This window comes from Perca flavescens, unplaced genomic scaffold, assembly GCF_004354835.1.
Source record: "Perca flavescens isolate YP-PL-M2 unplaced genomic scaffold, PFLA_1.0 EPR50_1.1_unplaced_scaf_22, whole genome shotgun sequence".
In the NCBI taxonomy this organism is placed as follows: domain Eukaryota; kingdom Metazoa; phylum Chordata; class Actinopteri; order Perciformes; family Percidae; genus Perca; species Perca flavescens.
Window position 1 is genome coordinate 110,001 of NW_021166648.1, and position 15,000 is coordinate 125,000.

Genomic DNA, 15,000 nt, shown 5'->3' on the forward strand with positions numbered 1-15,000 from the left:
AACTACACGGGAGGAGCTGGTCAATGACCTGAAAAGAGCTGGGACCACCGTTTCCAAGGTTACTGTTGCTAATACACTAAGACGTCATGGTTTGAAATCATGCGTGGCACGGAAGGTTCCCCTGCTTAAACCAGCACATGTCCAGGCCCGTCTTAAGTTTGCCAATGACCATTTGGATGATCCAGAGGAGTCATGGGAGAAAGTCATGTGGTCGGATGAGACCAAAATAGAACTTTTTGGTCATAATTCCACTAACCGTGTTTGGAGGAAGAAGAATGATGAGTACCATCCCAAGAACACCATCCCTACTGTGAAGCATGGAGGATGACCGGGGCCATGTATTGGGAGATTTTGGGGAACAACCTCCTTCCCTCAGTTAGAGCATTGAAGATGGGTCGAGGTTGGGTCTTCCAACATGACAATGAGCCGAAGCACACAGCCAGGATAACCAAGGAGTGGCTCTGTAAGAAGCATATCAAGGTTCTGGCGTGGCCTAGCCAGTCTCCAGACCTAAACCCAATAGAGAATCTTTGGAGGGAGCTCAAACTCCGTGTTTCTCAGCGACAGCCCAGAAACCTGACTGATGTAGAGAAGATCTGTGTGGAGGAGTGGGCCAAAATCCCTCCTGCAGTGTGTGCAAACCTGGTGAAAAACTACAGGAAACGTTTGACCTCTGTACTTGCAAACAAAGGCTACTGTACCAAATATTAACATTGATTTTCTCAGGTGTTCAAATACTTATTTGCAGCTGTATCATACAAATAAATAGTTATAAACCCCACCGGGTACCACCCATCTCCACTAAACAGGAACATGAGGCGAAAAGTTGCACGAGATCACCAAAATCAGACAGTTGAAGACTGTAAAAATGTTGCCTGGTCTGAGGAGTCTCAATTTCTGGTGAGACATTCAGATGGTAGAGTCAGAATTTGGCGTAAACAGAATGAGAACATGGATCCGTCATGCCTTGTTACCACTGGGCAGGCTGCTGCTGGTGGTGGTGCAATGGTGTGGGAGACCCACCATGCCTTGTTACCACTGGGCAGGCTGCTGCTGGTGGTGGTGTAATGGTGTGGGAGACCCATCATGCCTTGTTACCACTGGGCAGGCTGGTGGTGGTGGTGTGGGTGTAATGGTGTGGGGACCCATCATGCCTTGTTACCACTGGGCAGGCTGGTGGTGGGGGAGACCCACCATGCCTTGTTACCACTGGGCAGGCTGGTGGTGGGGTGTAATGGTGTGGGAGACCAATTATGCCTTGTTACACTGGGCAGGCTGCTGCTGCTGGTGGTGTAATGGTGTGGGAGACCCATCATGCCTTGTTACCACTAGGCAGGCTGCTGGTGGTGTAATGGTGTGGGAGACCCATCATGCCTTGTTACCACTGGGCAGGCTGGTGGTGGGGGTGTAATGGTGTGCCACTTTGTAGGAGTCACTTTTAACAGTTAAATAAGGCAGAATAGTGTTGCCTCCACAGCTCAGCTCCAGACACCCCCTCTATAGCACACGGAACCAATGTATTGGCCTTGTTTAGAGCTCTCACCTCCTTCCTGTTTAGAGCTCTCACCTCCTTCCTCTTTAGAGCTCTCACCTCCTTCCTGTTTAGAAATCTCACCTCCTTCCAATAACATCCTTACCCAGACCTTTCTCAGCCATAGAGTTTGCTCTCATAGCCTGTTCATGTTTCCCAATGTAGCGGATGGCATATTTGAGTCTAGTGCTGGTACAATACTTTGAACCTCAACAAGAAGTGCCGTCACCCAACATCGCTTGGAGCACCTTGTAAGCTACAGCACCTTGTAAGCGGGCTTTATGAATGAATTTACTTCCACACCTGGCGCAGGTGTGTAGAGGAACTGGGAACACCTGGACAAACTCTGCGTTAATATATTAACAGTTTCTGTTTAACACCCAGAGCTCTGTTTGTTAGTCTACTTCTGGTTTAACACTCATTATGTCTGTATCTGTAGAAAGTTAGAATATATTAGTTTCTTTAGAACCAGCCAATAGGATTACAGTAACGGTGTCTGTATATTTTAAACCAGAGGTCCTAGAGGAGAACTTTGGGTGAATTTAGGAGAAATCTGCAGATACAAATATACAACGTGTTGTAAGATAATACATAAATACTATAGTAACCTCCAGATATAAAGAACTACAGACATGTATAAATACCATAGTAACCTCCAGATATAAAGAACTACAGACATGTATAAATACCATAGTAACCTCCAGATATAAAGAACTACAGACATGTATAAATACCACAGTAACCTCCAGATATAAAGAACTACAGATATGTGTATATATATATATATATCTATATATATATAGATATATATATATATGTGTATATAGTAATATAATGTATTGTGTCTGTTTGTGTGAGCATGTTGTGCTTCAGACTCGTGACTGACTTGTTTTTCCTCCGGACGGTTTCTCTCCGTCAGCAGAATGTTGATCCGGAGATTAGAGAGGAACAAAAGAGGGGGGGGTCACAACAACAACACAGACGCACACACACACACTATACATACACACACACACTATACACACACACACACACACACTTAGAGACACACGCACACTATACACACACACACACACTATACACACACACACACTATACATACACACGCACACTATACACACACACACACACACTTAGAGACACACACACACTATACACACACACACACACACACTATACACACACACACACACTATACATACACACGCACACTATACACACACACACTTAGAGACACACGCACTTAGAGACACACGCACACTATACACACACACACACACTATACATACACACGCACACTATACACACACACACATACACACACACACACACTATACACACACACACACACTAGAGACACACGCACACTATACACACACACACACACACACACACACACACACACACATACATACACACGCACACTATACACACAGACACACGCTATACACACAGACACACACACAGAGACACAGAGACACACACACTATACACTCACACACATAGAGACACACGCACACTATACACACACACACACGCTATACACACAGACACACACACACACACAGAGACACACACTATACACACACACACGCTATGCACAGACACACACACAGACAGACACACATACACACACACACACACACACAGACACACACACACACACACACACACACACGCACGCTATACACATAGACACACACACACAGACAGACACACATACACACACAGACAGAGAGACACACACACATACACACACACACACACACACACACACACACACACACAGACACACACACACACACACACACACACACACAGACAGAGACACACACACACACACACACACACCAGGCAGCCGTCACAACACCACGGTGAGCCTCTATATGACAACAGCCAGCCGCCACCAAACATCACAACCACAGCCGACCTGCACTCGGACACACGGACCCAGCAGCCAATCAGACGGCAGCAAAACGACTGCAGCTTCTTTGTTTTTGGTTAAATTTGACTTTCAGATTTCAGGATGTTTGGCCGAACTCTTCTGCTCGTCACTGTTGCTGTTTTCTTCTGTGCAGGTAAGACAGGTGTTTTCACCAGGGATGCACCGACTCCAGGATAGGGCTTCTGATTGGGCTTTTTCACGGGGTTGTGGTTTCTGCCGAACCTTAGAGTTTGTTCCCAGGGAACCGAACCCTACGCTGTCACTCGGCGCGCTCCGCTGGTCTCCGTAGCGACGGTGCCGTTGGTTACGGGAAGGTGTTTATGTAGGTGGAGCGTTCAATGCAGTAGGCTGTGAGGAAGTGGACATGGATCTGGTGAGCTGAACAAGTTGTTGTTTGGCAGAACTTTCAGTCTAAAGAAGGCCATTCAAGTCCAGCTACATGTTCAATCTGTTCAATGCTGATTGGTCTGGTGGTGGCGAGGACCCTAAACTATACACAACATGGCCTCTGTTTCAACATCTGGTCTGAAACATCTGGAAGAATACGAGTTGTTCATGAAGGAATCTCCAGACAGCAGCCAGAATGCAGCAACTTCAGGTACCAAAGGAAGGACAGTCCCGGCTAAAAACTGGTGTTAACCAGACCGAGCCTCTCCCGGGCTGTCAGCTGTTCTCTCAGAGTCTCTCTCTACGGTGGTACCGTACGGTAATGTCAGCTGTTCTCTCAGAGTCTCTCTCTACGGTGGGACCGTACGGTAATGTCAGCTGTTCTCTCAGAGTCTCTCTCTACGGTGGGACCGTACGGTAATGTCAGCTGTTCTCTCAGAGTCTCTCTACGGTGGGACCGTACGGTAATGTCAGCTGTTCTCTCAGAGTCTCTCTACGGTGGTACCGTACGGTAATGTCAGCTGTTCTCTCAGAGTCTCTCTACGGTGGTACCGTGCGGTAATGGGACAGAGTCTCTCTCACGGTGGTACCGTACGGTAATGTCAGCTGTTCTCTCAGAGTCTCTCTACGGTGGGACCGTACGGTAATGTCAGCTGTTCTCTCAGAGTCTCTCTACGGTGGGACCGAAGCTGTTCTCTCAGAGTCTCTCGGTGGGACCCGCTGCTCTGCTGCTTAGCTAACGTTAGCTTTCTAATTTCACCCCCCCAACATGTCTTCATCATACCCTGGTTAGAGACCCAGCTGGTGATAGCGATGTGCTTTCCTACGATGTGAATTCAACATTAAGTTGTTACATTTAACTAATGTAGAGGCTGTGGACATTGTTTACTTCATTAATGTGTTTATTGTGTTCATGGACTGAGGATGGGACGAGGATTCAGTATTTGGCCTTACCCCAAAAATCTGGATTCAGTGCATCCCTAGTTTAACCAGAGTCAGGTGTAGTTCTGACAGGAGCAAAGCAGAAAGTAAGGTGAGGAAGTATAAGAGCCCCAAAGAGGCAGGTTGGGGGGGGGTTCATGTCCCGTTAGAAGAGAAAGGAAACAGAGTTTACTTAACTTTAGGGAACAAACGGAGCTACGTCACGTTCTGCATCACGTGGTAGTCTTTAGGAAGTGAAGTCACGTCTGATTTTAATGAGTCAGGTGTAAAGTAATGAAAACCTACACTTTGTAATGTCTCTGTTCCAGATGCGGAGGATAAATCCCGGCTCTACAGGAGGGTAAGAACTTCATTATTACCATAATGTTAACATAACTAAACTCTTCTGAAGTCTAACGTTAACATAACTAAACTCTTCTGTAGTCTAATGTTAACATAACTAAACTCTTCTGTAGTCTAATGTTAACATAACTAAACTCTTCTGAAGTCTAATGTTAACATAACTAAACTCTTCTGAAGTCTAATGTTAACATAACTAAACTCTTCTGTAGTCTAACGTTAACATAACTAAACTCTTCTGTAGTCTAACGTTAACATAACTAAACTCTTCTGTAGTCTAACGTTAACATAACTAAACTCTTCTGTAGTCTAATGTTAACATAACTAAACTCTTCTGAAGTCTAACGTTAACATAACTAAACTCTTCTGTAGTCTAACGTTAACATAACTAAACTCTTCTGTAGTCTAACGTTAACATAACTAAACTCTTCTGTAGTCTAACGTTAACATAACTAAACTCTTCTGAAGTCTAACGTTAACATAACTAAACTCTTCTGAAGTCTAAACTATTCTGAAGTTAACATAACTAAACTCTTCTGAAGTCTAATGTTAACATAACTAAACTATTCTGAAGTCTAATGTTAACATAACTAAACTCTTCTGAAGTCTAATGTTAACATAACTAAACTCTTCTGAAGTCTAAACTCTTCTGAAGTCTAACATAACTAAACTCTTCTGAAGTCTAACGTTAACATAACTAAACTCTTCTGAAGTCTAACGTTAACATAACTAAACTCTTCTGAAGTCTAACGTTAACATAACTAAACTCTTCTGTAGTCTAATGTTAACATAACTAAACTCTTCTGAAGTCTAATGTTAACATAACTAAACTCTTCTGTAGTCTAATGTTAACATAACTGAACTCTTCTGTAGTCTAATGTTAACATAACTAAACTCTTCTGTAGTCTAATGTTAACATAACTAAACTCTTCTGAAGTCTAATGTTAACATAACTAAACTCTTCTGTAGTCTAACGTTAACATAACTAAACTCTTCTGAAGTCTAACGTTAACATAACTAAACTCTTCTGTAGTTTCTTTAAGTGATAACGTGTCTGAGAGTACCATCAGGTACGTGTCTGATAGTATGATCAGGTACGTGTCTGATGGTACGATCAGGTACGTGTCTGATAGTAAGATCAGGTACGTGTCTGATAGTACGATCAGGTACGTGTCTGAGAGTACGATCAGGTACGTGTCTGATAGTAAGATCAGGTACGTGTCTGATAGTATGATCAGGTACGTGTCTGATAGTAAGATCAGGTACGTGTCTGATAGTAAGATCAGGTACGTGTCTGATAGTATGATCAGGTACGTGTCTGATAGTATGATCAGGTACGTGTCTGATAGTAAGATCAGGTACGTGTCGATAGTATGATCAGGCACGCGTCTCTGATAGTAAGATCAGGCACGATCAGTCTGATAGTAAGATCAGGCACGCGTCTGATAGTAAGATCAGGCGATCAGGCACGTCTGATAGTAAGATCAGGTACGATCAGGCACGCGGTCTGATAGTAAGATCAGGTACGTGTCTGATAGTATGATCAGGTACGTGTCTGAGAGTACGATCAGGTACGTGTCTGATAGTACGATCAGGTACGTGTCTGATAGTAAGATCAGGTACGTGTCTGAGAGTACGATCAGGTACGTGTCTGAGAGTACGATCAGGTACGTGTCTGATAGTAAGATCAGGTACGTGTCTGATAGTATGATCAGGTACGTGTCTGAGAGTACGATCAGGTACGTGTCTGAGAGTACCATCAGGTACGTGTCTGAGAGTACGATCAGGTACGTGTCTGAGAGTACCATCAGGTACGTGTCTGATAGTAAGATCAGGTACGTGTCTGATAGTACGATCAGGTACGTGTCTGATAGTACCATCAGGTACGTGTCTGATAGTACGATCAGGTACGTGTCTGATAGTACCATCAGGTACGTGTCTGATAGTACGATCAGGTACGTGTCTGATGGTACCATCAGGTACGTGTCTGATAGTAAGATCAGGTACGTGTCTGATAGTACGATCAGGTACGTGTCTGAGAGTACCATCAGGTGTCAGTGTCCTCTGACCTGTCTGTCTCTCTACCTGTCTGTCTGCAGCCCTCCTGTGTGGGGACCAGTGTGTCTCAGGCGTGTCCTCTGAACTTCTCTCCAGTATGCGGCAGCGATGGTGCCACCTACGCCAATGAGTGTTCTCTGTGTGTCCACAGGCTGTGAGTCTTTATATATACAATATATACATATAATATATACAATATATACATATATACAATATATACATATAATATATACAATATATACATATATACAGGTTGTGAGTCTTTACATATACAATATACACTACCGGTCAAAAGTTTGGGGTCACTTAGAAATTTCCATTCCAGACACAATACCAGCTGAGATCAGTTGTATTGTTTTTTTTAACCAGGGCAGCAGTTTTCAGATTACATTATGTGCTTACATAATTGCAAAATGGTTCTCGACTGTTGTAGACAGAAGTGGCTGAAGAAATGCTTGAAATTCATGCTTTTTGGTCTAAACGTCATACCCAAATTAAAAGTGGTACAGCTCCCATATACTTTGACACTCAGGGGTGTGCCTGATATCATTGGAAAGGTGATTGATGTGGGTTTTTTGTGTATTTGAGAAGTGTTGTATTTTGTAGTTTTTTGGCTTTTTTATTTGCACTTTTCAAATAGAAATAAAAAACGCACAGACATATTTGTAGAAAAGAATTCATATAAAATCCATTTTTGAGTCTTTTAGCTTCTGAATTTTTTTTCTGTAGTAAGCTGAGACGTGGCTAATGCTGTGTTGTCTGTCACCTGTCAGATGTGTTTACAGCAGTGTATTTTAATACTTTTACAGATTTATAACTTGGACAGAAATAAAAAATCTCCATTCTAGCCTCTGTAACTCTGTCAGTAAGGCCTAGAATCACCCTGACACAACTTGAGTGTTTCCTTTCCAATGATATCAGGCACACCCCTGAGTGTCAAAGTATATGGGAGCTGTACCACTTTTAATTTGGGTATGACGTTTAGACCAAAAATCATGAATTTCAAGCATTTCTTCAGACACTTCTGTCTACAACAGTCGAGAACCATTTTGCAATTATGTAAGCACATAATGTAATCTGAAAACTGCTGCCCTGATTAAAAAAAACAATACAACTGATCTCTGATGGTATTCTGTCTGGAATGGAAATTTCTAAGAGATCCCAAACTTTTGACCGGTAGTGTATACAGTATATACATATGATATATACAATACATACATATAATATATACAGGCTGTGAGTCTTTACCTTTGGTACTCTTCTTCAAAACCAACAATACTACAACAATACTGATTAATTCTTATACTGACCAAAATACCCACAAAGCATTCGTACATATAGATGGGAAAGTTCTCCAGGACATGAACACCTGTTTCCTGGGTGAAAGTCTTGTGTTTTCTCCTCAACGTCTTCAGGACATGAACACCTGTTTCCTGGGTGAAAGTCTTGTGTTTTCTCCTAACTTCTTCAGGACATGAACACCTGTTTCCTGGGTGAAAGTCTTGTGTTTTCTCCTTTACGTCTTCAGGACATGAACACCTGTTTCCTGGGTGAAAGTCTTGTGTTTTCTCCTTAACTTCTTCAGTTCATGAACACCTGTTTCCTGGGTGAAAGTCTTGTGTTTTCTCCTTAACTTCTTCAGGACATGAACACCTGTTTCCTGGGTGAAAGTCTTGTGTTTTCTCCTTAACTTCTTCAGTTCATGAACACCTGTTTCCTGGGTGAAAGTCTTGTGTTTTCTCCTTAACTTCTTCAGGACATGAACACCTGTTTCCTGGGTGAAAGTCTTGTGTTTTCTCCTTAACTTCTTCAGGACATGAACACCTGTTTCCTGGGTGAAAGTCTTGTGTTTTCTCCTTAACTTCTTCAGGACATGAACACCTGTTTCCTGGGTGAAGGTCTTGTGTTTTCTCCTTAACTTCTTCAGGACATGAACACCTGTTTCCTGGGTGAAAGTCTTGTGTTTTCTCCTTAACTTCTTCAGGACTTGAACACTTGTTTCCTGGGTGAAAGTCTTGTGTTTTCTCCTTAACTTCTTCAGGACGTGAACACCTGTTTCCTGGGTGAAAGTCTTGTGTTTTCTCCTTAACTTCTTCAGGACGTGAACACGTTTCCTGGGTGAAAGTCTTGTGTTTTCTCCTTAACTTCTTCAAGACGTGAACACATGTTTCCTGGGTGAAAGTCTTGTGTTTTCTCCTTAACTTCTTCAGGACATGAACACCTGTTTCCTGGGTGAAAGTCTTGTGTTTTCTCCTTAATTTCTTCAGGACTTAAACACCTGTTTCCTGGGTGAAAGTCTTGTGTTTTCTCCTTAACTTCTTCAGGACGTGAACACCTGTTTCCTGGGTGAAAGTCTTGTGTTTTCTCCTTAACTTCTTCAGGACATGAACACCTGTTTCCTGGGTGAAAGTCTTGTGTTTTCTCCTTAACTTCTTCAGGACATGAACACCTGTTTCTTGGGTGAAAGTCTTGTGTTTTCTCCTTAACTTCTCCAGGACATGAACACCTGTTTCCTGGGTGAAAGTCTTGTGTTTTCTCCTTAACTTCTTCAGGACATGAACACCTGTTTCCTGGGTGAAAGTCTTGTGTTTTCTCCTTAACTTCTTCAGGACATGAACACCTGTTTCTTGGTTGAAAGTCTTGTGTTTTCTCCTTAACTTCTTCAGGACATGAACACCTGTTTCTTGGTTGAAAGTCTTGTGTTTTCTCCTTAACTTCTTCAGGACATGAACACCTGTTTCTTGGGTGAAAGTCTTGTGTTTTCTCCTTAACTTCTTCAGGACATGAACACCTGTTTCTTGGTTGAAAGTCTTGTGTTTTCTCCTTAACTTCTCCAGGACATGAACACCTGTTTCTTGGGTGAAAGTCTTGTGTTTTCAGACAGTCTGTATCATAAATGTTATATTAACGATTGACTTTTGTGTGTTTCTGTTCAGGGAGAAAAACGCCGACATCCTGATTGTGCGGGACGGACCCTGCTGAAGATGACACCGCTGTCCTCCCAAACCGATGACATCATCACGTGTATATTTAGATAGTTAGCATGTAGCTGTTAGCGTGTAGCACACAGTTGCTGTGTTTTATATTTTCATATCTCTGTAAAGACGTTCAGAAATCTTTTTTCAACATTAAAGAGTTCCCTTTCTCTCCGAATTCAGCTTTGTCACTTTTTAACAATAATCTGTGATTAAGAGTTGGTGAATTATGTTATTAATTATAACTATGATTATTGAAATTAAACATTTACTATTGCATTTCAGGAACCTTGGTATCACTATTGAGTTTTGTTGGGTTCCAGCTCATATAGGTCTTACAGGAAACGAAGAGGCTGATACAATTGCTACTTATTATATAGTGTAGATGTGTGCTGAGATATAAACCAGACATTAGACGCTGGTGCTCTGCCTCGCGAGTGGATGATATAGCCCTTATGGATATAGCCCTATGGATATAGCCCCTATGGATATAGCCCTATGGATATAGCCCTATGGATATAGCCCCTATGGATATAGCCCTATGGATATAGCCCTATGGATATAGCCCCTATGGATATAGCCCCTATAGATATAGCCCTATGGATATAGCCCCTATAGATATAGCCCCTATAGATATAGACCTATGGATATAGCCCCTATAGATATAGCCCCTATAGATATAGCCCTATGGATATAGCCCCTATGGATATAGGCCATATGGATATAGCCCCTATAGATATAGCCCCTATGGATATAGCCCTATGGATATAGCCCTATGGATATAGCCCCTATGGATATAGCCCTATGGATATAGCCCTATGGATATAGCCCCTATGGATATAGCCCTATAGATATAGCCCCTATAGATATAGCCCTATGGATATAGGCCCTATGGATATAGCCCTATGGATATAGGCCCTATGGATATAGCCCCTATGGATATAGCCCTATGGATATAGCCCCTATGGATATAGGCCCTATGGATATAGCCCCTATAGATATAGCCCCTATGGATATAGCCCCTATAGATATAGCCCTATGGATATAGCCCCTATAGATATAGCCCCTATAGATATAGCCCCTATGGATATAGCCCTATGGATATAGCCCCTATAGATATAGCCCTATGGATATAGCCCCTATAGATATAGCCCCTATAGATATAGCCCTATAGATATAGCCCCTATAGATATAGCCCTATAGATATAGCCCTATGGATATAGCCCCTATAGATATAGCCCCTATAGATATAGCCCTATAGATATAGCCCCTATAGATATAGCCCTATAGATATAGCCCTATGGATATAGCCCCTATAGATATAGCCCTATAGATATAGCCCTATAGATATAGCCCCTATGGATATAGTCCTGTGGATCGGTCTTCTGTGGATGAGCCCGCAACTCAACCAGTGCTAAAGTATCCGGTCACTTCTTCTGCTGAGTTTAATTGTGTAGGACCCAGAGGATAACAGTAAGGTATGTGGCTACTCTGCCTGTATTGTATTATGTCGTTATATCAGATATATGGATTAAAATAATCAATTCATAACCCGCTACAGAAGCTGCAGGCGCAGTTCTATTTCTATAACAGCTTGTTACTGTTGTCAAGATGTTGTTCCCTCATGGTTTTCTCTTGTTATGGCCAATGATGCTTTAGGGCTATTAATGCGATTTATTTATTTTTGTTAAACATGTTTATAACATGAATCATCACAGTAAAGTAAGGAAATAACTTGAGTCTTGTTTTACATGACAGATGACGTTGTTCTGTGGCCGAGTATTGATTGAAACTGTCGGGCAGTGTTGTTGATCTGTATATTGTTGAAAACTTAAAACAGTTGAAAAGAATTGTGAAATATTCGGCCTCATGTTATACGAGCAGAACTAAACTATGTTTTGGGGAAATATTAGATTCCTGACCACTTTTACAGTCTATAGGCCTTAGGTTAGGAGAGATGCGCTATAGCACAGCCAGGTATGGTGGTAATGGAGAGTCCAAAGAGCTCTTCTTCTGGGCAGAACCAAGGAGAGCGATCGCGGATAGGTCCGTCCTTTGCACCGAAACTTTTTACAATGCAACAACATATAAATAGCATCAAGCTATTACAATCTTTATTATGTAAGCACATATAATATATATAACATAACATTATATTAGCCAGTCATTTGTATTAGGTTAAACAGGGATTTGATAACGTTTTTAATTTAAGGCCCACCCACAATTGGTCTGGCCCATCCAAAACTGGAATCCTGGCGCCGTGCCTGGTTTACACAGAAGGGAAGAAGTGGTCTATACCAGACTTAGATTAGGTCACACAGGATTGAATGCTACCTTACAAATAGTAGGTACTGGTACTGGCTTATGCATAGAATGCCAAGACAAAGAAGATGTAGAACATGTACTTTTTGTATGTGATAAATATAAAGATAGTAGAATAAACTGGCAGGAAATGGAAGGAGAGAACTCAATACATGATATACTTGAAGAGCAGGGTATGGCAAGGGAGAGACTTGAAGCTTTATTTATTTTTCTTCTTAATACTGGTTTAATGAAAAAAATATAAGCCGATATATATATATATACATATATGTTATTTATTTGTGTTTTGTTTTGAATTAATTCAAGCCTAAAACTCTATGAAGTTCATGGTATTACACACTCCTGTACAGCTGGTGGCGGTATAATACAAAAGTCATAATCTGCCATAAAGAAGTAGAAGAAGAAGAAGAAGAAGAAGAAGAAGAAGAAGAAGAAGAACCCTTCTTTCAAGAACTGCACCACTACGGCAACACCATAAGAGACATTAAGAATAAGAAGTGTTTGAAACATTTCTCATGTTCATATGTTTGACTTAATATGTACTGCACTTTTCTACTTTTTTATTTATTTTCTACATATATTTTTATTATATATGCACCTCTTGTATATGTATATACTGGCTGTGTACCTATGTTCTTTACTAAATAAAAATAAATAAAATCTGCACTTCTCACTGTGAACCAGCAGGGGGCGGGAACAATGATAAACTCTGCCTACAGCTTCCGGTACAGAAGAGAGGAGAAGAAGAAGAAGGAAGCCGGCGGTACAAGCTAACATTAGCAGTAGTAGAAGCTAACAATAGCAACGGTAGAAGCTAGCGTTATCAGCAGTAGAAGCTAGCATTAGCAGCAGCTGCTCGGCGGCGATAAATCCGTTTATTCTGATATTTAAATGATTAAATGTGTGACCGTTAGTGCGGCTAACGGCTAACAGGAGAGGAACCACGGCGACGGTGAGACTCTGTTGTTAACGTTACAGGTGTTGTGTTAAAATCGGTTTCCATCCAAACTCTTCCCCACTAAACTCAACGTTCATATAATAACGTTACACCCAGAAACTCAACGTAACGTTTCCTCCAACATGAACTCAACCAGAGGCGGTTTATATAGAACATTTTTGGGAAAACTTAACATACATTATTTTATTTCCGCCAGAGACCGAAAGCGCTTTTCGAAAAGGAACCGATTTGAACACAACACCGCTAAAGCCGGCTGCTAGCTACCTGCTAACGGCTAACTAAACAGTCTCTGGGTCAGAATTATTTAAAGGTAACTTTCACCCTGGATTCTCTGTCTCCATGTGTGAGTGTCTGATGGACCAACAGTCTCTGAAACTGGTCCAGTATTAAACCAGAACCGAGCTGTAATGTAACCCTACAGGAGTAATGTTCAGCAGCAGTTAGAGTCACTAAAAGTTCTGTTGTTGCTGCTGACAGACTCAGATTATTATTCTAAGTGTCTGACAACATTATGGGATGGATCCCTACAGAGATAGACCTTTTAGTTAAAGAGTAAGATCCTTTTAGTGACATGAAACAGCCCCGAAATCACCATCACCAAACTCCACCAGACTCCATGTAAATAATCAGGACTTTTAGCGTGTATAGAGCCAGCATATCTCCACCAGACTCCATGTAAATAATCAGGACTTTTAGCGTGTATAGAGCCAGCATATCTCCACCAGACTCCAAATGTAAATAATCAGGACTTTTCCAGGACGTTTAGTATAGAGCCAGCATATCTCCACATGTAAATGGGTGAATTAAGGGTTTATTTCAACCAAACCAGAGTGGTGATTGTTGGAACAGTGGACAGATGAACCAAGATGGCTTTTGGTAGTTTTATTTAGTTTCTGTCCACTTTGAATGAAGTGTGTTTTACGATGATTAAAGTCCTGATTATTTACATGGAGTCTGGTGATGTCAGGGATGTTTTTATGCTTTAAAAAGCCACCGTTTCATTTAGCTTTTCTGTAGAAACTGTTCTGTGGTATTTAAATAGTAGATAGAAACATAGTGTCAGTATCCATATTTGATGCTAACTGTGTGTGTGTGTGTGTGTGTGTGTGTGTGTAACTCTGTTTCTCTGATGCTAACAGTCGATGCTAACTGTGTTTCTCTCTCTGCAGGCTTGTCAGTGTCTCTGATATGAGCAGCTCTGTAAGTTCTCTTCTTCTCTCAGATCAGACACAAACATTACATGTGAAAAGAGGATCTGAGATCAGTCCTGGTAGCATCTCTCCTCTTTATTCCATCTCGTAGCTAACAACAGGGGTGTGTGTGTGTGTGTGTGTGTGTGTGTGTGTGTGTGTGTGTGTGTGTGTGTGTGTGTGTGTGTGTGTGTGTGTGTGTGTGTGTGTGTGTGTGTGTGTGTGTGTGTGTGTGTGTTTAGGTTCAGAGGAAGAGGAGGAGCACAGGAAGTCCTCGGGTTTCCAGCACCAAGACCAGCAGAGCTAACGCTAGCAGGACGGCGAGCCGGGCGGCGAGCAGGGCGGCTAGTGTT

General features: G+C 41.9%; 1 protein-coding gene and 1 long non-coding RNA gene across 2 annotated transcripts in view; both read left to right on the forward strand.

Annotated features, from left to right (window-relative positions):
- The first annotated feature begins 3,418 nt into the window (after positions 1–3,418).
- Positions 3,419–10,240, forward strand: LOC114551616 (serine peptidase inhibitor Kazal type 2). The gene is made up of 4 exons (XM_028572623.1): positions 3,419–3,609; positions 5,114–5,145; positions 7,244–7,356; positions 10,139–10,240. The coding sequence occupies exons 1-4, from the start codon at positions 3,558–3,560 to the stop codon at positions 10,182–10,184; spliced, it is 243 nt and encodes an 80-aa protein (XP_028428424.1). The 5' UTR covers positions 3,419–3,557; the 3' UTR covers positions 10,185–10,240.
- A 2,966-nt stretch (positions 10,241–13,206) lies between these two features.
- LOC114551615 (uncharacterized) overlaps positions 13,207–15,000 on the forward strand; it is a 2,864-nt gene continuing 1,070 nt past the window's right edge. The window contains exons 1-3 of the long non-coding RNA XR_003691952.1: positions 13,207–13,451; positions 14,627–14,657; positions 14,890–15,000. The exon at positions 14,890–15,000 is cut by the window's right edge and continues 50 nt beyond it. This is a non-coding gene — a long non-coding RNA (uncharacterized LOC114551615). The remainder of the gene's footprint in view (positions 13,452–14,626; positions 14,658–14,889) is intronic.